Source organism: Corylus avellana, chromosome ca4, assembly GCF_901000735.1.
Source record: "Corylus avellana chromosome ca4, CavTom2PMs-1.0".
Classification (NCBI taxonomy): Eukaryota; Viridiplantae; Streptophyta; class Magnoliopsida; order Fagales; family Betulaceae; genus Corylus; species Corylus avellana.
This window is the reverse complement of record NC_081544.1, coordinates 25,347,129-25,371,649: the sequence shown is the minus strand read 5'-3', so window position 1 is coordinate 25,371,649 and position 24,521 is coordinate 25,347,129. Positions and strand designations below refer to the sequence as shown.

The window sequence follows — 24,521 nt, the reverse complement described above, 5'->3', positions numbered from 1 at the left end:
AGCCTAAAACCCTAAACCTAATAAAATAACGAAATAAAGACTTCCAAAACCCTAACCCTAATAAAATAACAACATAAAGTTGGTTTAGAAAATAAAACAAACTGACAGCTACGCAATATGCATCATTCTCCTATTGTTGGAGAGAATTCGTCCTCGAATTCAGCTGGTTCTTTCCACGGTCCTTCAGATGCCCAATCAACTCATTCCACTCGCCGTTCTTCAAGATCAAGACAAGGTAACATCCCACAATAAGCGTGATGCTTCTCATCATTGAAGTACCTCGATATTTGTCGTGAAATCCCCACATGCCCCTTTGCTGTGTAGACTTGTCATGCTTCTCTTGTGCTTTTCTCTTCCCACAAGCCATGAGAATCCCCAAAGAAATCATAAAAACCCTTTCAATCTTTGACAGAAAAGTCTTCTCCATCATATAAATCTCATCACAATTTTGGTTAGAATAATTTGATAAAATAACATCTATCCCAATGAAATCAACATAGTCAATTGGCTCAACACTAAAATCGAAGACTTTATCTTCGAGGCTCTTATCAAGCACATGATATGTAGAATTGTCGTCAAAAAGTGCAAAACTATCCAAAAGATTTACTTCTTCCAAGGGTTCCTCTTCTTCATGAATAATTGCAAAACTATCCGAAAGATTTACCTCTTCTAAGGATTCCTCTTCTTCATGAAAAATTGCGATACTTTCTGAAAGATTTACCTCTTCCACTTATTCCCCCAATTCTTCAAGCTTTTTAGGACTCTCGATGTCGTGCGGATGATTAGGAACATTTGACCCCGGCACCAAATCAAGTTGAGGTTGAACGTCCCGCAATGATGGTGCCGCTTTCGATAATTTTGCTCGGACCATGTCAACAAATCTTCCCAACAGCTCCTTTATCGGCTCCGGTACCATTCCCTTGATGCCGCTTTCCATGTCTCGTCAACTCCTGCTTGGCTACAAATGATTGACCATCCCCTTGTGAAGGTTTTGGCTTCGCCCATGGGCTATGTAGCAACGTTAATCTGGTTTTACCTAACATGAAGCTGTACGTGTTCTTTGTTTTATCATGGATAACAGCTTTATCATCTTGCCACGGCTTGCCCAATGACAGGTGACAAGTCTCCATGTCGACCATATCACACCATACAGTATCTCTATATTTAGCTCTAATGGAAAAGGACACTAGACAACATTTAGAAACCGTTATCTTGTTTCCTTTTGTGAGCCACTCCAATTGATAGAGAGTAGAATGTCTCTTGGTCTCAAGCCCCAACTTGCGAACTGCTTCCTCCGAGACTATATTCTCATGACTCCTTCGATCAATGATAAGTTTGGCCCCCTTGCCTCCCGTGGTGCATATAGTTTGAAATGGTCGGCACGTATGTTTAATGTATCGGGACACCGAACGACACTTGATCTTTGCCCCCTCCTTAGGCACTAACTCCGCCATCTTCCTAGGTACTTCTTTTTGTGAATTTTTTTTGCCACCATGAACTCTTTGGTTTGCAAGCAACCTTGAAATTTCGGTCTATCGAGTTTGAATCTACTCACCTGCTGATTGGCTTTAGCTTGCGCAAGGTGCTGAAGTCCTTGTGTTCGGTGCGCCGTTAACAAGTTTCTAAATCCATTCCCATTGTGACGACACCAGTCGGATACTGGGGTAGTGAGGTCTTCAATTTGATCCCTCATAGCCCTGAGTCAATCCTCCTTGTATTGCCACCACTTATCATTAAGATTTGCCTTCCACCTCTGCGAATCGCGGTCTTGGTTGGCGACGACAACCGTTCAGTCAAACGATTGCCGTTTGCTCCCTACGTGTTGTCTCCGTAGGCACGTGCACTTCATTTATGTCTGCAAAGCGGTTGCTCCTTCCCATTCATGGAAAGTAACTGAGCTTTGATACCAACTAATGTAGCGTGACTTAATGGGCTGCAGCGAAGAACATCAATAACTAGCAGATAAATACTTCTAGACCTTGATTTTATTAATGATCTAAGAAATATTATTGACAAAAGCTAGATACTTTCTAGGTTTGGAAGGAAAAAGAGGAATAAACGCAACTATGAGTAATTCACATTAATAAAAATCAATAATCAACATAATCTGTTCTCTTTGGAGGCTATAAGCATATATTTATAGCCTAAAACCCTACACTTAATAAAATATGACATAAATACCTCTAAAACCCTAAACCTAATAAAATAATGAAATAAAGACTCCCAAAACCCTAACCCTAATAAAATAACAATATAAAATCAGTTTAGAAAATAAAACAAACTGACAGCTACGCAATCTGCATCAAGTACAAATTCAGAATGATACATCTCTATATTTGCAATATCGGTAACATGATCAATTTTTTTGTAGTACTGAGGATTTTATGAAAGAAATACAAATTTTAATGATTATTGGAACACAGAAAATAATGTTTATTGGCTACTTACTGTTGTGGATTTATCTGACTATATGGACATATCAAAAGGGAGAAAAATGAAAATTGCATTGTACAAAATTTCTTGATGTGCATTAATTGGAACGATGGTGGTCATTACAATAGAGTTTTCATATAAAATGGAGAGGATCCTATTCTAGAATCTGTCAGCCAAAAATAAAAATTATACTTGCAATTGATCTTTTTTTTTTATTGTTTTTTTTTTACTTTTTAATAATATTGCTTGTAAAACAAAGTTGTCCCATAACAATCAAGATTATTATCCGAAGAATGATATATATATATATAAAATGAATTTTGCTTTGACGATCAAAAGAAGATATAACTTTGGAGGTTGACATATATAGTAGAACCAAATTTTGAAGAATATAAAAATCTTCTTTTTTATAATTTATATTTTATAAAAAAAAAAATGTTTTTTTTTTTTTTTTTAAAACATTTGATGAGTGTTTGGTGGGCTTAGCAAATTTTTATCCTAAAATAATAAGCCAAATGTAAATATTATTTACTAAAATTTATTATAGGATTAAGAAAAATAACTTTTGACTTGCATGCATGTGTCATGCCTCGTGAAGGGGGACGGGGCTAAAATAACCACATTTTAGCTCTTTAATTTGCATATGTTAGGCTCTTAGTTTTGTTATTATTTGATATTTTGTTTCTTTTTTGTGTTTTATGTCTTTTTATAGGTTTTTTAAGAAAATGAACCATTTTTGAAAATTTCAACTTAAAGGGCATTTTTGGAAAAATTTGGAGGTTGAGATTGAGCACATGAAGATTAGGCTTGGGCACATGTAGGCATGCGCTCGAGCGCACATACGCCTAGGCTCGAGCGCAGTAGCGCTCGAGCACCAGAGAACGCGCACACAAGATGAAGACTCGAGCGCATCAGCGCTCGAGCGCACACGGGCAAGGATCGCGCGCAGGCTTGAGCTCGAGCGCACCAGACCTGGTATCAAGTGCCCTCATGCACTAGAGAATCAAAATATGCGGCCAAAACTCCTTTTTATCCTCAAAATAGGTTTTCAATGTCCTACTTGTACTAGGAAATAACTCTTCGATTTTATTAGGTTTTCTAGGGCTTCTATGTCTTTCCTAAGCCTATAAATAGACCTCTAAGCCTCTAGGAAAAAGTGTTGAGAAGCAGACACAAGCTCGGGAACTAGATTGAAGGCTAGATCTAGAAGAGTTTGGGTTTTTCTTCTTTCACCCTTTTATTTTTGTTATGTAGTTAGTCTTTTAACTAGGGCTAGTTTGAAGTCCTAATCATCTTTATTTAGGATTACAATATTGGCGCCTTTGCTACAATTATTTTTTGGGTATTTAATTTGATTAATTCCTGTTTACTTGAATTCTTCATATGTGTGTGTCTGATTACCATATAGGTATGTTTGGATTTATGTTATTTAAGTTAATTTGGATGACCGAGTCTTGGGCTTAATAAAGTGACAAAAGAATCCCATCATAGGTTCTTCGGTTAATCAACATGGGGAACTGGGAGTAGATACCATGCCCTAGGCCTTGTGTGATTGCCGATTTCCATAGATTTATACTTCCTTAGAGAACAATTTAGTAGGTACCATGCTAAGCTCTTTGGGGAAGAAAAGAACTAGAGTAGATACCATGCCTAGTTCGTTGCTTAGAAAAATCAATAACTTAAGGAGTAGATACTATACCCTTAGGTTGACAAACATTGGATATCTAGATATAATTAGAATATTGATATATTGTTAATTTTATTTGAGTATGGTTAGCGGTGAATTTCAAAATCCTACTGCTTTTTAGGTTAGTTAATCTTTTGTTTTTATTTCATTAATTCAATTAAATATTTTACATCTATTTAATTCAATTAATTAGTTAGGAAATTACATTCTAAGCATAATTTATCAATCCTCATAGGAACGATCTCGTATTTGCCTGCTATACTATTGTTTGATTTTGTGCACTTGCGAGTAAAACGTACCAAATATTGTCTATTAATTTAGGCAGTTTTGAACTGGTATTTTTTTTCTTCTATTTTTTCTTCTTTTTCTAATCACTGGTACTTAAATACAATGAGGAATTAAGCTTAGAATTGTGTCAAATTCTCCAATTAAATGTTTAAATTCTAACAACCAATATTCTCAATATTTAATAACCAAAATATCCAAATTATAAGACTACTTAGATTAGGAATTGAGCTTAGAGTACCAACCTCAAAAAGTGAGGCCTGAGTTAAGTTATTTTGCACTTTGTTGATTAACATCATATTCCTATATGTGATGACGCAATCCATGACCAAACTTCAATGAACTAATATTAAATTCATTGTCATCAACTCCTCAAAGTCTTTTAGGAGAATTTTCAAAAATTGGGATATCAGAAGTTGGCGATGATGCATCACCAACATTGACATTTGAACTTTGTGCATTTTTTCTTTTGAAAAAGTCAAGTATTGTATTTGACTTTCCCATCATCTACAAATAAAATTTACATGATCATTTTGGAGTCTTTAGAAAATAAAGAAAAAATATGCGTAAGTTAACAATGAACAAACTCACAGGAATAATATAATCATCAAATAGACTCTATGTTAAACATTAGAGTTTAGCCCTATAATTATTATTCTCTTCTTATTCCATTAATCTAGCAACTTACCCACAATTTATAATATTCATATTCACATACAATAATCAATATAATTCTAATATGACATTTTAGAACCTAAACCCCATAGGCATCAATTTCCATTGAACTCATAAAAGTCTAGGGTTAATTAACACTTTAAATGTAATTAACTCATCCAATTAGCAATCTTAGTGTTCACATACCAAAAGCCCTAATTTAATTCATACTATACAAATTAGGGTTTATGTCCATATTAAGAAAAATAGTGAAATTGAAGCTTTCAACCCATTAATCTAACAACCCGGAACTTAAATCATGCATAGAAATCCAATGGGTAGAACAAATTCCCCAAACCATTATAATTTCAAACTTGAAATTCAATGGGTAGAACAAAAACTCAAAGAGAAACTAGAGATTTCAACAATATAGCAAATTCCCCAATATCCCACGCATGAACCCTAATTTTCGGATTCAACCCAAAGTCTTACAAATCCTCACAATTTCTAGCTTCTAATCCTACAAGTATAACGAAATTTACAACAAAATTGTAAGGATTTTAACTATGTCTGGAATCCTCCTTCTTCTTCTTCCTTCACGGCCAGCAAGCAGCAGCTCTCTCTCTCTCTCTCTCTCTCTCTCTTTCTCAATCCGCAACTCTCTCTCTCTCTCTTTCTCTCTCATGTGTGTCAGTGTGTTGGTAGGGAAGAGAAGAGATTCAAGAGAAGAAAGTGAAAGTGAAAGGGAGTATGAGAGAGAAAGAGAGAGAGAGAGAGAGAGAGAGGCTATGGTCAATCAAAAGGAAGAGAGAGAGAGAGAGAGGCTATGGGCTAGGGAGTGCAATGTCCAAAGGAAAAAAGATTTTTTTTTTTTTTTTTTTTTTTGGGGTTGCCACGGCACCCCCAAAGCCTAATGTGGCTCCGCCACTATGGTTGGGTGAAGGAGTACGGAAATCTTTGCGACTGGTATATGCATCTTCTCTGAAACTCACCAACAGAGACTATAAATGTTCACATGCTCGGCAACATCATCACCGCCAACCTGGAAAATGTCGAATAGATGCTTAAAACCTGGTTCGACAACTACCCGAAGGGGAAACCATTTTCTGTCATTCTCGACGATCTTCTCGGCCGCGGAATTTTCAACGTCGATGGCGAGTCATGGAGGTTTCAGTGGAAAATAGCAAGCTTGGAGCTTGGTTCCATCTCGGTTCGGTCCTACACGTATGAGATTGTCACCTCCGAGATCCAATCCAGGCTAATCACTCTCTTACAATCTGTCGCCAGAAAAGAAGATGGAGATTTAGACTTACAAGACGTGTTTCGCCGCTTCTCCTTCGACAACATTTGCAAATTCTTGTTCGGGTTAGACCCAAGTTGTCTCCAGCTGTCGCTTCCCATGTCTAGTTTCGCACTTGCCTTCGACCTCGTGTATGTTAAGGAATGATCCTACCTTGCCTGTGGAGAAGATCTTGGACATGTTTATAAGGGAATAGGCAACCTTCCCTTATAGAACCGGTTTTATGAGATGAGTTAAGCCCACAAATTTTTTATGGTGTCAAAGCCTGCCATAAGATAAATGAGGCCCACACTACTTACCCCGTGACAAGGATCGGAAAAAATACTGGCCTGCACATGAGGGAGGGTGTTGAAGAATGATCCTACATTGCCTGTGGAGAAGATCTCAGACATGTTTATAAGGAAATAGGCAACTCTCTCTTATAGAACCGGTTTTATGAGATGAGTTAGGCCTACGAATTTCTTCAGAAATTATCGGCGGAGTGAGCCATGGCGGCCTCACCGATTATCTGGAAGATCAAACGGCTACTAAATTTGGGCTCGGAAAGGAAGCTAAAGGAAGCTAAAGGAAGCAATCAAAACAGTGCATACTTTTCCGTCCAAAACGACTTCCTCTCAAGATTCATGGCTTCCATCAAGGACGAAAAATATCTCTGCGACATTGTTGTAAGCTTCGTATTGGCTGGACGTGACATGGTGGCCTTCGCCTTGACAAGCTTTTTCTATTTGTTATCGCAGCATCTGGCCGTTGAGGTTGAGATTCAGGTCGAGTTGGAGCGGGTCCTCGGGTGGACTTCCAAGGTGGCGAGCTTTGACCAAATGCGCCAAATGCACTACTTGAACGCTGCAATTTTTGAGAGTATGAGGCTTTTTCCACCAATTCAATCTGATTCCAAGTTTTGCCAGGAGGATTATATGTTGCCGGACTGTACATGTTGATGACAGTCTTCCGAGGAGTGACATTGCACAAAGTTTGAGGAGTCGTTGGCCTGCAAAAGAGGAAAAGTAGGATAAGATCGAGCTGCCGGTGTGTGCCGGCGGTGGATAGCTCCGATGCCTAAGTCAATAGTTGATTTGAGAGAGAGAGAGAGCAAGTAAACAAGAGAGTTTAAGAGAGATTTGTGATTACCAAATAATTGATTGGAGCTTCCCTTTTATTGACATCAAATAGTAGTTGTGTCCCATGATTCTCGGCCCCACTTTCCCGAGGATCCATTGCGCCATGCTGAAGTGGATCGTGGGTTGTGGGTTACTCTACGATCATGATATCGTGGAGTGTGTTAGTGGGTGGCTCGGCCACGCTTGCCTTGGATGTGGGCTCCAAATTTCTTCTCGGGCACATGTGGCCCGAATTGACGCTGACAGCTGGACCACGTTCTGGTAAACATGGGGCTTTGCTTTGGACACTGGGAATATCCCACGTTCATTAGTTGAACGTGGGGTTCCTTCACTTTTCGAAGGATCATTTTACCCTCGGTGGAAGGACTATTGTATCCTCGGTGAGCTGGCTTTGTCTCGGTCTGGCCAACTTCTAATGGGCTTGTATATTGGACAGGGCCTAGAGGTATGTTGGGCTGGAAGTGGCCGATACATTACCCAACAGTACTTTTGTACTCAAAGGCACCAGCGTTACATACCATCCCTACGCAATGGGTCGGATGGAGCGGGTCTGGGACCCGGTTGTCTAGAATTGATGGGTGTTGTTCAACATTATCTGACGGGGACCTGATAATTGCACGACGGGTTTCCACTAAGTGTTGGGGCATAAAATAAGGAAGCTTGATCTCTATCTGATCCTGTCGAATGCGACTGCCAAAAGCCATTGATGCTTTATTTTCCATTATGTCTAGTAATGTCTAGGGCAGGCTTGCGTTGGCCTGTTCAACCAGATCATACCACGTGTCTACTATATCTTATTTTGAGACATAATCAATGCCAGATTATACCTCGATCACTTCTAACTAGCTAGCTGCAGCTTTGTTGTATTGCCAATCTTTTCAACTTTAGTTGCTCTAATTTTCAAAAATTATTATGATTGATTCTCAGAGCCCATATTGGAGACTTCCAGCGTTTCGTACGACGTGTCGTGTCCAAATTTGCATTACATTATCTATATCTAACTATCTTCTTCTAACGTTAAAGAGATGAGTTTGGGTTTTGGACATCTCGGATTCGCGGGGCATATATATATTGAATCCCAAAACTGATACAATTTTTACAAAAAACACCTCCAAATTTTAAATAGTCACACTTAATTACATTCTCGAATTATCATTCAATTCTATTAACTTCTAGTATCCGTACACTCACGTGTATTTACTATTTTTTTTTTTTAATATCCAAATTGTCCCTACATTTTAAAAGGTGATCATACATGATACATGTCAATTTTTTTTAAAAAAAAAAATAAAAAATTATTTACTTATTAAGAAACTAAAAATAAAGAAGTGAGAGAAATATTAACTAATACAGCTCATAACCCCTAGATATATATGAGCAAGTATATACGCTTGCTCACAAAAATTCTGGATCATATCCCAGACTAATAGACTATAATCACTGATGATCTAGCTGATGGCCGGACTGAGTTCAAATGTACCAAATTAAGCGAACCTCTACGTTATATTATTAACTTGTGTTCCTTTGCCACAGGCATATATAAGACCAAGATGTATTATTTGTGTTGGATAAAGCAATAATATTAGAATTTCCGAAGAAGATGTGTAGGTGTAGATATGATAAAGCTCTGAATTAATGAAGCACGTGTATCAATTCATACTGGTAGTTGGTTGTATACAATGAATTGTGGGCAGAAAAGGAGAATCCAATTATTATTATTTGATGAGAAAAAGCCACCAACCGCGCTCGACGAGTCTCTTGATGAGAAAAAGCCATACCCAGAACACAAGCCACCGCATGGGCATTTCCCACGACACCCTCCAGCAGAGGAAGCTAACGACTGGGCGAAACCACTCCACCCCAGCTGGCCACCGCCCAATTAAACCTCCTACGGCCAACTGAGTACTTAGGCTAAGTATGTATGTTTAATAATATAATAATAGCTGCAACTGATATATGATGTATCAGTTGCTGCTGCTGCTGCACTTGTCTTGTAGTTTATGAGAGCATGGAATGCACTTAATTTGTTCCAGTTGTGTAGAACTTTCATTGTCACCGCTCTATATTAATATGATTTCTATGCTTATATTGTGATTTGGCTTTCTTCTCTTCTGGTAGTAAAAGTTTATATATACTTTGGAAACAGTATTTTAGGGCAAATATTCTTAGTGGTGTTGAATGATGGCACACCGAGAATTACATCGATCACTATAATATTTTACAAGAAGAACAAATTATATCAATTATATGTGATAAAATGGTTTATTAATTTGACCTTTAACAGAAAAATCATGACTCCAGTAAGATATAATTGTTAAAAGAGCAGAAAAAAGAAAAAGATAAAAAATGAGATATAAGATACAAAGAAGAGTAATACTATACACACTCCTATTTTCACACTTTTTTAAGAGATTTTTAAAATCATCATTGAATTTTAATCTAATGAACAAAGATTTATTACAAATTTAATGATGGTTTTAAAAAGTACCTAAAAAAGTGTGAAAATAGACGTAGAGAAGTAAGTATTTGTGTAGCATTATGCACAATATAATAGTACATATGAAGTCAGCCGATCAACACGTTCAACAACTGTGCATACTCAAGGGTTATATGTTTCTCGCTAAAGTAATTGGGCGCTTGATTTATGCCATTGGATACTTGCACAAGTTCGCATTACCCTTTGCCTTATATATATATAGCACAATTCATTTGGACGACGCTTTGCTCTTCCTATATATATAGGGAAGCATGTCATGATGCATGGATATATGTCTCAAGTGATGAGAACTTGGGCTGGCATGGCTTATCCTATGAATTGTCATCTTACAACCCCATTTGCCTTCTCTCTTGAATCTGGATCATCAATTTTTTTTAACTGGAGATGTTCAGTACTTTTGTGTACAGGATGTAAGCAGCATCCTTTCTTTCATGGACTCTGACATTCTTAACATTGCTAGAAAATTCCAGTGAAAAGAAAAGTTTAGTCCAATGAAAAAGTCAGTTGATCAACTGAGCTAATCAACTTCTTCTTTTTCAATGGTTGTATTTTTTTTTTCCTTCAATTCTATTTAATGCGGGAGAGGGAGAATTCAATGGTTGTCATTAATGTAAAACTCTGCCTAGCTGGTTGCAACTTGCAAGTTTGCAACTATTGTTATGAATTTAAGCTAGTTTGCTAAACTATTTCCAGTTAGTGGCAAATGTTCGTTGGGTATTCTCCTAAAAGACATATTATTGGGATGTCGGGTGAGTGTGGCCAACTACCCATGGTATTCATTAGGTTTGGTTTGGCCAAACCTAGCTAATAGTCTTTAGGGGTACGTAGTCCAGCATCTCATTTGGAGTTTAAGAGTAGTTCGGTCACTATTTTTGGTGTTTCGAATTCGGGGTGGTTTAACACCCCAGTCTCTCTCTCTCATCTTTTATTTTTTATTTTTCATTTTATTATTATTATTATTTTTTTTTTTATGATTTCGTATTTTTTAAATGATCATTTATTCTTTTTCGATGATTTTATATTTTTAAATAATATGGTGGTGCTTGTTGTGAGTGTACGTAAGTGTTAGGCCCCGTATTAAAAAAGTGAAAAAAATAATAATAATAATAATAATAAAATAAAAAAATAAAAAAGAGAAGGCAATAATATACTTAAGTAAACCTAAACGTATTAGTTTTGAAAAAGGTAATAATATTCTTATTATTTACAGATATAACTATCACTTGTCTCAATCGTACGTAAAATCCCATTCCTCGAATAAGAATCTAACGACATTAATTATATTCAGCTGTAAAATAAAAATAAAAAAGAAAAGAATTTAAAGGTATTATGGGTCGGTCTGGTAAAACTTTTTAGAGTATTCAAAATTAAAGATAGGTTTTCTAACTAATTCTCAGCATTTTTTATTTTAGAAAAAAACGACTAGAATGAGTCCACATGTCATCGTCATCTCTCGCCATTTATTAAAAAAAAAAAAAATTGTCAAAATTACACTACCAAAAAAAAAAAAAGGGGGGGGGGGGTTAGTGACGCTTGGCTTAGTGTCGTTTGACCAAACTTAAGCAATAAAACGACGCCTCTGAACTAATTTGAACAATGAGGTAGCTTCTTATTTTTTTTTAATGATTTTCAAACTAATTGTACAATTCTATGATTTTCAAACTAATTTGTAGCACTTTTTATAATAACATTGAGAATTAATTCACGAGCGTTGAAGAAATTAGTAGGCCTAATTCATCTCATAAAATCAGTTCTATAAGAAAGGGTCGACCACTCTTTATAAATATGCCTAAAGTCTAATCCACAAGCAATATGAAATTATTCTTAAATACTCTCCCTCACGTGCAGGCCCGTATTTTTCCTGATCCTTGTCATAGGGTAAGTAGTGTAAGTCCCATTCATCTTGTGGTAGGCTTTGATACCATGAAGAAATTTGTGGACCAAACTCATTTTATAAAACCGGATCTATAAGAGTGTTGTTCACTCCGTATAAATATGCTCAAAGTCTTATCTACAAGCAATGTAAGATTATTTCTTAACACGCATACGTAGATTTATGCCAAAAAATTATCGGCATCTTAAGAAAATATGCCAATATATATACAATTTTTGGCGGCTTTAATTATTATTATTATTTTAAATGTCGGAGAATTTAAAATAAAGTGGCGTTTTTTTAATGGCCACATGCATCTCCATGATTTGGTGCCATTGAGCCCAAAACCAAATATTTAACCACCACAAGATCGGTGGGCCTCTATCTTCAACGGTTCACACTCATTTGTGAATGAGCAAGAGACTACTTAATTTAAAGATTGATATATTTGTGTACCATTTTTTAAGCTGATTGGTGGGCACAGTAGTCAATTAAAATAATGCCAATTGGCAATTACTGACTTGTTTGCATCTTTCTTTTAACCCCTTGTGATGCGGTGTGCCGACATGATGCAGTAAAGTCACCGAAGTAAGTGGGAACGGAGAAACATGATGCATGTCCATGTGGGATTTCCGCGGAGTAAATCGAAAGTAGCTGACATATGACATGACGACATATTTATATAGATTGATTGAACGAGGCCACACGTCAGACTTCAAATATTATTGCACGTGATGATAGCTTGATTGTCCATGAATCATAATAATGTAAGCTTTTCGCCACTTCGCCACCTATCTCAATAGGAATTTCTTTTAATTTCCTACTCGATCTACTCAGTTTTGCTCATACTTCCAACTGAGACGCCTCGATGAAGATTGTGTACGTACATGTTAAATGAGCAATATGTGGACGCTCTTCATTTCTTATAATTGCTTGGACCTTTTGGTGGGAATAATATATATGGATCCCTAATAATTTTGAAGAAATAAGCTTTTAATAACTTTATAATATATATCTGATTCTAATTGAGATTTCATGCTATTAGGACCCAAATGGCGAATGTGCGGGGAAGAGCTAAATTAGTTTATTTCTCATCACTCTAGCCTTCACCAGGAAGAACAGCCTTGGTGCATGCATATTGTCAAACTTTTGAACTCATTTGGATCCAAATGGACCCCTCCTACACATAGAAAATACTGAAGAAGAACACTTATTTGACTTCGAAGTGTGTATACACCCTTTCACAAAAAATGCGAAATGCGTAATTAATGACATATGACATGACGTAGTATATTTGGCTCTGATGCATTATAAAAGCCTAACAATTCTTCTTGTTTTCAAACCATCGAGAAAGCAAAAAATGAGTAGCAAATACTGTCTAGTGTTGCTCCTTGGGGTGGTGCTTCTCAGCACTGCCTCACTAGCTGACCACCACGAGCCTTCCAAGCCCCATTCTCCTCCTAAACACAAACCTCCGACCCCACTTGATCACGGGGAGAAGCCATTTCCTGAACACAAACCGCCTCTCAAGGGTAAGGGAGACAAGCCACCACCGGAGCACAAGCCACCGCATGAGCATCATCCTGGACGCCATTTACTGGAGTCGTCTTCCCTTGAACAGAATTCGCCCAGTTTGGATGGCAAACGTCCAAAGCCACCCCCGAAACACAAGCCACCAACATCCACACTTGACAAAGAAGAGAAGCCGTTCCCAGAACACAAGCCACCAACCAAGCCGTTTGACGAACCTCCCAAGCGTAAGGGAGAGAAGCCACCATCGGAGCACAAGCCACCCCACGATCATCACCCTGGACGCCGTTTACTGGAGTTGTCTTCCCTTGAACAACAAAATTCAGCAAGTTTGGATGGCAAACCTCAACCTCCCAAGGGAGAAAAGCCACCTCCGAAACACAAGCCACCAACTCCAGAAGATGAAGCTCCTAAGCCTAAGGGTAAGGGAGAGAAGCCACCTCCAGAGCACAAGCCACCCCATAATCATCACCCTGGACACCCTTCAGTGGAGGATGGCAAGGACTCCCACAACACACCTCGGAAGTTGAAGGCTCCAACCGCGCCCGAAAAGAAGCCGCCAAGTCCGTCTCACAAGCCACCCCACAAACCTCCACCAGCGAACTGATCATGATCAGTGCATGCATGCATGTTTATATATTTGTAGAAATTAATAAGAGCTGCAGCATATGCTACCTTTCTTATGAGTCACTGTTTCTATACATGGAACAGTTACTATAGCTACAACATGGTACTCATCTATGTAGACTATGTTCACCTACGTTGTGTACGTACTCGTTTTTAGTATTTCAATGAATCCTTTTTCTATCACGTGCGATGCATTTCTCTATTATTATTTATTATTATTATTATTATTATTATTTTCTAATCAATTAACGATAAGCAAGACTAATTGACCACATAAGAGAACGTGCGAGAAAAAAAGTAAGAAAAGATTTATGAAAAGAGAAAACAGGTGAGAGAAACAATAAAAAATAAAATGGCTCACTTGAAAAGTGTTGCTACATTTAGTTTTTTTTTTTTTTTTTTTTTTTAACTCTTCCAATCAAATATCTATTTTACATTTTCTTTTGGCTAATTCAATATTGTAATGTGTTTTTTAAACATTTGAATAGGTATTTTAGATAAAAGTAACATTTAGCTCTTTTATTGGAAATGATCTTAATGTTGTGGATTTATCTAACTATATAGACATATCCAAAGGGAGAAAAATGGAAATTGCATTCTACAAAATTTCTTGATGTGCATTAATTGGAACGATGATGGTAATTAAGAATACAACGCAACAGAGTTTTCATATAAAATGCAGAGGATCCTATTCTAAAATTTGTCAGCCAAGAATAAAAATCATACTTGCAATTGATTTTTTATTTTATAACATTGCTTGTAATACAAAGTTGTCCCTCCGAAGAATGGTATATAATGAGTTTTGCTTTGACGATCAAAAGAAGATATAACTTTGGAGGTTGACATATATAGTAGAACCAAATTTTGAAGAATATAAAAATATTCTTTTTTATAATTTATATTTTTTTAAAAAAAACATTTGATGGGTGTTTGGCAGCAAATTTTTATCCTAACATAACAAACCAAATGTAAATATTATTTACTCAAATTTATTATAGGATTAAGAAAATTAACTTTTGACTTGCAGGCATGTGTCATGCCTCGTGAAGAGGGGGTGGGGGGTTGTTGTTTCTTCATGGTGATCAGGAAGAGGAAACTGTCTTCAAATGGGCGGTTACCTTACCTAGTAAAGGCATGCAAACAAAGCAACACAAAAAAGAAGATCATCTCAAATATTTTTGCATGATATCTTCATATAGGTGGGTGAAATGTTAGATGTGCTTCACATTCATTAATTAAGATACATATATAGCCCGTGATGATCACTACTTTCTTATGATCATAATCCGTGAACATTTCACAGTCGTTTAAACCTTAATTATATTACTTTTTTATTGACCATATATCTTTTGATATGTCTGCTGCCAATAAAGGCATCAAACCAGTATAAAAAGGTGTCCATTCTTCTTATTTTTCGCCATCAAAAATGTCTTCAGCATGCTTACCACTCTACTTGTTCCTTGGCTTGGTTGTTCTCACCGCTCCAGCTCTTGCTCATTACTTCAAACCACCTATTCCTATTTACAAGCCTCCTCCTATTTACAAGCTTCCTCCATTTGAGAAGCCTCCTCCTATTTGCGAGCCTTCTCCATTTGAGAAGCCACCACCGGTGTATAAGCAGCCTCCATCGGAGTTCAAGCCTCCTCCACTTGAGAAGCCACCACCGAAGTTCACGCATCCTCCATTTGAGAAGCCACCACCGGTGTACAAGCAGCCTCCATTTGAGAAGCCACCACCGGAGTTCAAGCCTCCTCCAATTGAGAAGCCACCTCCGGTGAACAACCAGCCTCCACTTGAGAAGCCACCACCGGAGTTCAAGCCTCCTCCAATTGAGAAGCCACCTCCGGTGTACAACCAGCCTCCACTTGAGAAGCCACCACCAGAGTTCAAGCCTCCTCCACTTGAGAAGCCACCACCGAAGTTCACGCCTCCTCCACTTGAGAAGCCACCACCAGTGTACAAGCAGCCTCCATTTGAGAAGCCACCACCGGAGTTCAAGCCTCCTCCAATTGAGAAGCAACCTCCGGTGTATAACCAGCCTCCACTTGAGAAGCCACCACCGGAGTTCAAGCCTCCTTCAATTGAGAAGCCACCTCCGGTGTACAACCAGCCTCCACTTGAGAAGCCACCACCGGAGTTCAAGCCTCCTCCGCTTGAGAAGCCACCACCGAAGTTCACGCCTTCTCCACTTGAGAAGCCACCTCGAGTAGTGAAGAAGCCTTTCCCTAAACACAAGCCACCAACCCCATTTTACAAACCTCCGCCCCTTCCTAAGCACAAGTCACCACCACCTTATGGACACTGCCCTCCGGTGGAGAACGTCGAAATCCTGTTCTCACATTCCAAAGCTCGGCTTCCACCCATCCCACACCCCAGGCCGCACTAGGCCGCACTGCAATCGCCCACCCCCACCACCGTTCCATTTAAACTGATCAGTTTATATGCGTGCTAGAAATAAGAGCAGTTGAATTGCCAACTCATACTGTGCATCCAGAAAATCATGTACCATTTGCTATATAATTGAGAAAAAATAAAATAAAATAAAATAAATAAAAAAGAAGCTCATGATATTATCCACCTGACAATAGTTAGTGTCCCATGATATATATATAGATCATGTATTTCTTTTAATATGCATATGCTTTCTGGCTTTATATATATATATATATACTGCACTAAGTTAAATAAATTTCAGTGTTTTCTCCGCATATGAAAATTTTGGTAGACAGAGACGAGGCATAGGCCAAGTAAATACCGTTTATCGATCTGAGCATGATTGCATGCAAGAGACATTCATTTTGGTTAGCAATGCAAGTGTTTTTCTTTCTTCATATATATGCATTCCGCAACGGAAAAAATAGAGCCCACTAAATTCGAAAACCCCACTTTTCTAAGGAGTGAGGGGGGTAATAAATGGGGCATTTTAGTTTATAAGACCAAAAGTCCTCGTACGATGCGTTTAATATACAAATTTAATTATTTGAAGGCTATGATGAGAAAACTTGACTTTGCAGAAAGGTGGATTAAATTGGCAATGATGTGTGTTAGAACTATCTTTTATTCCGTTTTGGTTAATGGCAACCTTATGAACTTATTTTACCATCTCGGGGTATTAGACAAGAAAATCCCATTTCCCATATTTTTTTCATAATTTGTGCTAAAGGTCTTTAGTTCCCTACTTAGAAAAGCTGAGCTGGATACTCGTATTACAGGCTTGGCTGTGACTAGGGGAGGTATTAATGTGACCCTCTTTTCTTTAGTAATGATTGCATGTTATTTTATAAAGCAAATCTTTTTAAATGGATGCGGCTCCAAGAGATTTTGCAGATTTATGAACAAGCTTCAGGTTAAAAGCTTAATAGAGAAAATACTTCAATTTTCTTTAGTCAAAACACTAGAGTTGAAGCTAAAGAACATATTTTATATGTGGGGAGTGAGTTCCACACTACATTATGAAAAGTATTTTGGGTTGTCAGCTCTTATTAGAAAATCTCAATCGAGTTAGGTCTTTCTCAACTTTGCAAAAAAAAATTGGGCTAAGATTAATGGATAGAATGAAAAGTTTCTATAATTACAGGCTGGTAAGGATGTGCTTTTGAAAGTTGTGATTCATGCCATTCCTACTTAGAGCACTAGCAGCAAACTCTCTATAACTCATTCTCTTTCCTATGTTTAGGAAAAATTTCAAAAAAAATCATAAAAAAAAAAATTCACATCAGAAGCCTTAAATATATAAAAAAAAATGATTTTCAATGCATTGGGAAACATTGTAGATGCCCAATGCATTATTAAATTATAAAAAAATGATTCTCTCTCCTCTCTCCTTCACATGTCCCAACAAATCTCTCTTCTCTCTCACTAGTTGTAACAATAAAAAGACATAGTATTTAATTCATATAGAAAAAAATAAAGAAATCTATTGTGAAGTGTTTTCTTATAGGAAATCAAAAAATAGTTTTATTCTTTAAATTGAGGAAAAATGGTTGGGAAGCTACTGCTCTCAACTATTTTTTCAGCACTAGCATTTCCCATATTTTTATGTTATGGGCTTCTTAACATTACGAGAGACAAAGAGGAATGAGAGGATGCGGCAGAATATGCCATGGTCCAGGTAGGTACTCACCTCAGTGTAGACGTACAAGTCCAAATTGCAGAACAAAGCTAAGAGTAGAGGTTGGTTAATAGTTGCGCGATTGTACGTGAATGTTTGAAATTTCAACTTCAATCAAAATTTGTCAATAAATGCAATTGCATTTGGACCTAAAACATTGGTGGCTTGATAAATAATATCCATCACAATTAAGCAAAAAATTATAGGGCAAAGCTCATCAGCACAGCAACTTCGACTTAATCTTCAGTTGTAATATTTGAATTCAAATTAATGTATCTATCTTGCATAGTAATAAAGCCAAAACTATTATAAATATATAAATATATACACAATTATAAATATATTTGAATTCAAATTAATGTATTCAGTCGGCAGCATATATATATATATATATATATATACAATACACAAATACACTTGATTATGATTAGAAAAACAAAAAAACAAAAAACAAAAAACAAACTTGATTACATTGATAGCTAGGGTTGATGGGAAATAGGGCTGGAATACTATGATTAATCTATAGGGCTACAGGAGCCACAACTCACAAGGTGTATAGTGAAAGTCAATGACCTTTTGGCAATTTTTGTACATGTCTAAAAAAAAGCCAATATGTCTAGCATATTCTAATACATTTCTCTACGAGTTTGACAGTTAATCATCATTAAAAAGATGTGATAGCAAAAATTCTCCACAAATTTGTTAATATGGTCATGTTTTATAGAAGAGGAAGAAGGGTCAGATTATCTTTATGTACATGAACACCGAAGGCCTTAATTAGAAATTATTTATTAACTTTTACTATATTAAAGCTTTGAAAAAAAAAAATATTATTGTACAATTATTAATTATGGGCATTAAACGACCATTTAAGTCACCTACGGATTGAGCCGCCGTGGCCGTGGGTGTCAAAAGATTTTTTCTAAGGAGCTAGTATGATTCATTATTGTGACAAGTACCATTGAGTCGTAAATTTGAAGTTGGAGTAGTATTGGTGCAATCGGCAATGTTTGATCAAAAATGGAGCTAGCGGTGGAATTGATGGAGGTTTGGTTTTTTTGGCGAACCGGATTTTGAGTTTTTTTTGAGATTTTTTTATAGTAAATGTTATTTTGGCTAACCTAATGAGCGTCTCCAGCAATAATATGTACTCTTTTCTATTTTACCTATTAATTTTTCATACAAATTCTAATTAATAGATTATCTATATATTCTCTTATCTACTTTCTTTTAAATATTATATTTCATTCTTTCTTTTATTAAATTTTTGGTAATGTACCTCTTGGAGAGAAAAAATGGAGAGAAGGGAGAGAAAAAAATATTAAATAAGGAGTAGTACCAAATGTATTTTAGCTAACCTTCAACTAATTTAGCGAAAGTGAAAAGGAAACAATTTACCATTAATTTGTGCATCACCACCGGTGTACATGCCTCCTCCACTTGAAAAGTTACCAACCCGGCCCATTTTACAAACCTCCGCCACTTCCTAAGCACAAGCTGCCACCAACTTATGGACACCCTCTGGTGGAAAATATCGAAATCCCAATATTCAAGCCCCGATTTCTTCCAATAAGAAAGCCAATCTTCCCACACCCCGGGCCGCACCCGCCCCGATTACCTCTTATAAGGAAGCCAATCTTCCCACACCCCAAGGCAGCACCCACACCCTCCCCCGCACTTGCACCCGTATCCGCCCCAATTGCGGCCACTTGTAAGGAAACCAATCTTCCAACACCCTAAGAGGCTAATCTTCCCACCACCACTAGTACCATTCCGTCCACACTGATATATGAAAATGATAAATTATATGCGTGCTAAAAATAAGGGCAGTTGATCATGAGTTGCAAACTCATTCTATGCATCCAGAAAATCATCTACCATATGCTATATTCAGGAGAAAAAAAAAAAAAAAGCACATTATATTATCCCTTCCCTACCTCATAATAGTTCGTACCTTGATTGTGGCCCATGAGCATATATATTAATATATATCCTAATTTCTGTAATGTAAAGGAGTGTCTGCCTCCAGCAGTACTGTCGTCGTTCTATAATATATATTTCTTTCTTTTAATATGTATATGCTTTTTTTGATTGCTATTCTGCGCTAAGCTCAAGAAATTTTTGTGTTGTTTAATTTTCGCACATGAAAATTCTGGTTGACAGACAATTCACAGGCCAAGTAAATACCGTTTATTGATCTGTGGTAAAATAAATTTATTAGGTGTTACGACGTCGTAGGGAGTGCTAACACAACCAAGTACATGCAGACCTAGGTAAGGCAATTATTGTCTTGGGCTGACTGGTCGGAAGATGATTTTATTTATCCAAAAGAAATTAATTTATAAAATAAATAAATGGCCAGTAGGCTACTATTTGGTTGAACTTGTTAGGCCGGATTAAAAGCCTCACTGCAAATTCAATACCGTTTCTGATGGGATTTGGGTTTGTGCGCCGCTCTGTAGTGGCCCAATCCAAACAAATCTGTATTGTGTTAGAATTGCTGCATGGCTCCAGTTTCTTTGAAGTTGGGTATTCACTAATTCGAGTGTGAGTGATGTGGAGTTGGTGAACTATATATATTGGTCAAATATTCACCAAACTAGTTTTAAGGCGCCCTGTATTTAACTATTTCTGATTATGTGATAGTGAGATTACAATTAACTATAATATAATTTATCACTAACACACTTTATATTCTATGGACCCACAAATATAATCCGAATAACTATATTCTAAACTCATCAAATTATAATTGACCTCATCCCTTGCGTCATTCTGCAAATTCAAAAAGACAAGGTTTATTTAATTCGGTAATATTTGAACGTCAATGCATGATACAGATAAATCAGCTAATAAACAACGGGTTCAAGCAGTTTGATACATGTACGTGTTCTGTCGGTGTCAAGCATCACTTTTCTGGCTTCTTCTTCTCTGAATATGTATTTCATCTTCCATGGTTGAGTGACAAACTTGTTCTATTGTTTCTTTTAAAAGATAACCTTGTTCTATACAAGAACTAAGCTTTATACATACAATTTTATAAAGTTCTAAATTGATTAGTCTTTTTTGTAAATGGTATCAGAGCAATTTAGTAATATCATATGGTACTGAATGGTCTAAGTAAGGACGTCAAAAAGTTAAGAAAAATAGATTATAACACCTCAGCAGTCCCACATTAAGAAGACATTAATCATGGATTAACATACACATAAAGCAAATTTTTCTCTACCCCAAGCAACATCTCGAAGAAGCACATCTTGCCTATTTCATTTGCACAAATACCATAATCAATACTATCGTTTGAAGCAAAGGTTTTCAAAGGGTTCACAAAGAGCCTGATTTGTCGCCTTAAATTCGTAGATGTCTATCCTTATAATTAATATTTTCGTATATTATTGAAATGGGTTCTGCATTTGTCAATAATGATGAGACCCTAGGACGAGCCCATGTTCCCACCATCCCTAAAACATTCAGCTATTTAATTAATCTCTTTTAATTATTGTTAGGGGTGTAGACACATCAAAGTCTCCATCTACGTGAGAAATCAAGAAACACGTATGCGTAATTAAAAGACAAATTTTTCTAGTATGAGACAAGAAAGTGCAAAATCTTCGAAATGGACACGTTTACGTAATGGTCCATGCTCAAATCCTAACCAAGTTCAGCAGTAGTATATTATATGATCATTAAATTACCACCGACTCTTTTGATTACCCTTAATCATGCATTCTTATCATGATAAGGTCCACGTGCATGTTGACATTTAATAAGAAATTAGGCGGTTTAACTTTGAAAAAAATGAAAAAAGTTATTCGATTCCTAATTATGCATTTCAAAGAGTCCACACACACACACACACATATATATATATATATATATATATATATAATATACCATCATTAAATTATCACCTAATTGATAATGTTTCTCTCAAATTATCAAAACATTATCAATATCCCCTCCCCCAATAACGAAACTACCTTTAGTAAAATAAACACAAAAAATACTAAAACTTCTAGGAAAAAAAAAAAACTAATATATATAATCCAAGGGGTAGCCAAATTTAATTTTTTTTTTAAAAAAAATCCGTTTTATAAGAAAAAAATTAAAAAATATATAATATAATTTTTTAATAAAAATTTCCTTTTAAAAAAAAAATTTTGTTTAGATTTTTTTTATTAAAAAAAAAAAAAAAAAAAAATCGTTTTTTAAATTAAAATTTTCGTTTTGAAAAAAAAAAATTGTTTTTTAAAATTAAAATTTTCGTTTTTGTTTTCTCGAATTTATAAGGGTATTTTTATCTTATTAAGAAATATATTGGAAAATTTTTATATTTTTGCATGTCTTGGGTGACATTATCACAATTGAAAATTTAAAAAAATATTGTTAATTGAATGATAGTTTGAGAGTGTAGGTAGACATTTCTCAAATTAAAAATATCTCATTGTAACTTTTTGTCTTGCCCTCTATATATTTTCATTGAGCCGCCTTCACGTAGCCAAAAGGAATAGTTAAAGATAATGTCACCTCCACTCAAATATCCCCATTTCCTCAAATTTCCAAGTTTTCAACCGACAGGGACCCAAAACGGACCCCACTGTTACCTAAAATTTAAGAAATTATGCATCTTCCCAAATTACGTGTGGAAAGAAAGGCACGACTTTGACACCCTACACCACCGACGAAGGCGCCAAAACCATTATAAAATGGTGCCCGTTTCACTTGTTTTGAATCATCATCAGGATCATTGCCAAAGATCAATATGTCTAACACACACTTCCTACTGTTGTTTCTTGCCGTGGCTGCTCTCACGGCCACCACCTCCAATGCCGATTACCAAAAGCCACCAACTCCGGTTTACAATCCACCCGTTCCCATTCACAAGCCACCAACTCCGGTTTACAATCCACCCGCTCCCATTCACAAGCCACCAACTCCTCCTGCTTACAAACCTCCTCCGGTGAGCAAGCCACCCACAGAACACAAGCCACCAACTGCTCCTGTTTACAAACCCCCTCCGGTGAGCAAGCCGCCCACAGAACACAAGCCACCAACTGCTCCTGTTTACAAACCCCCTCCGGTGAGCAAGCCACCCACAGAACACAAGCCACCAACCCCTGTTTATCAGCCACCTAAAGTAGGGCATCCAACTCTACCGCCCAAAACAGGAGAATATCCACCACCAGAACACAAACCGCCAACACCACCAAAGCACCTGCCATCCCCGCCTTATGGCCACCCTCCCCCGGAGAAAGGTCAAGATCCTCACAAGCCACCAACCCCGGTGTACAAGCCTCAACCACCAACACCACCAAAGCACCTGCCATCGCCGCCTTATGGCCACCCTCCCCCGGAGAAAGGTCAAGATCCTCACAAGCCACCCCGGAAGGTTTTCCCTCCACCACCATACGGGAAGCCACCTACCACAAATTAATGCCTAGTTTGCACCGCAAGCCTTCGACGCATAACCAATAGAAATAAGAGCTGATGATCGCTACTCAGTATGCAAGCTTCCTTGTATCAAGCATTAATTACTAGTAATAAGGTTTTCTCAGGTCATTAGTTGTTGCAGGCCAGGTTGTTCTGCTTGTAACTGTCTGATGAGCACATCCGAATTTTCTAATTTAAAGCATTCAGTGAGTGCCATCGTCAGTATTTTATGGCTATCCATAATCTATGTTTCTTTTCACCAATGCGTTTGTGTTTTTTCACATAATAGTACCTTCTAATTAAGCTCAATTAAGAAAATTGGTTTTGTTTTTGCTGCATGGAGATTTGGTTGGTGGACAGAAAAAATAGACACGTCACATTTAATTAGTAATGAAATGATGACATATATATATATACATAACTATTTATCTTCCTCTATCCTGTTTGCCAAATCTCAAAAAGATTAACTAAGGCAAAAAACATGAACTAGGTTAGTTAATACTAAGAAACTATGATAATTAAATGATTAAATTAACAGTTTTTTTTATCAATTAAAACTTTTAAAATAAATGATAATTTAAATAAAATGATTTAAGAGTAAGATATGCTCAAAACCGGGCCAGAATATCGCTTAAAAATTTCAGGATATTTTATTGGTTGTGAAACTTGACAATCTGCGCCATGTGACTAATTTGTTGTCAATTTTAAAGCAAAATTAATAAGTGATTGTTCTACTTCTAGTGAGCCTCTAGTGTTAGTGTTATCAAATGATCACTGTGAACCAGATTGCGTGAACACCGAGGAACATCGATGTTATAGCTCAAGACTTGCTAAATGGACAAATTGAATAATAAATGAAAATCTAGAAAACTTGTCCTCGATCAGGATAGTGATGATGATGATGATGAACTAGTAATAAGGGTGCGATTCAAAATAGTGAATGCCTCTCCATTAATGTGGCTTTCAAGTTTGAAAC

General features: G+C 36.8%; 3 protein-coding genes and 1 pseudogene across 3 annotated transcripts; all 4 read left to right on the top strand.

Annotated features, from left to right (window-relative positions):
* The first annotated feature begins 1,253 nt into the window (after positions 1-1,253).
* Positions 1,254-8,046, top strand: LOC132178281 (cytochrome P450 94C1-like; annotated as a pseudogene).
* Positions 8,047-13,202: 5,156 nt separating this feature from the next.
* LOC132179508 (early nodulin-75-like) lies at positions 13,203-14,187 on the top strand. Its single transcript, XM_059592245.1, has one exon. It carries the CDS (start codon positions 13,208-13,210, stop codon positions 13,982-13,984), a length of 777 nt encoding a protein of 258 aa, XP_059448228.1. The 5' UTR covers positions 13,203-13,207; the 3' UTR covers positions 13,985-14,187.
* Positions 14,188-15,430: 1,243 nt separating this feature from the next.
* LOC132178280 (early nodulin-75-like) lies at positions 15,431-16,390 on the top strand. The gene has a single exon (XM_059590723.1). The coding sequence runs from the start codon at positions 15,431-15,433 to the stop codon at positions 16,388-16,390; it is 960 nt and encodes a 319-aa protein (XP_059446706.1).
* A 6,487-nt stretch (positions 16,391-22,877) lies between these two features.
* LOC132178279 (early nodulin-75-like) lies at positions 22,878-23,549 on the top strand. The gene has a single exon (XM_059590722.1). The coding sequence runs from the start codon at positions 22,878-22,880 to the stop codon at positions 23,547-23,549; it is 672 nt and encodes a 223-aa protein (XP_059446705.1).
* Positions 23,550-24,521: the final 972 nt, after the last annotated feature.

Coding starts and splice junctions, on each gene's coding strand:
- LOC132178280 (XM_059590723.1), top strand. CDS start 15,431: ATGTCTTCAGCATGCTTACCACTCTACTTGTTCCTTGGCTTGGTTGTT.
- LOC132178279 (XM_059590722.1), top strand. CDS start 22,878: ATGTCTAACACACACTTCCTACTGTTGTTTCTTGCCGTGGCTGCTCTC.
- LOC132179508 (XM_059592245.1), top strand. CDS start 13,208: ATGAGTAGCAAATACTGTCTAGTGTTGCTCCTTGGGGTGGTGCTTCTC.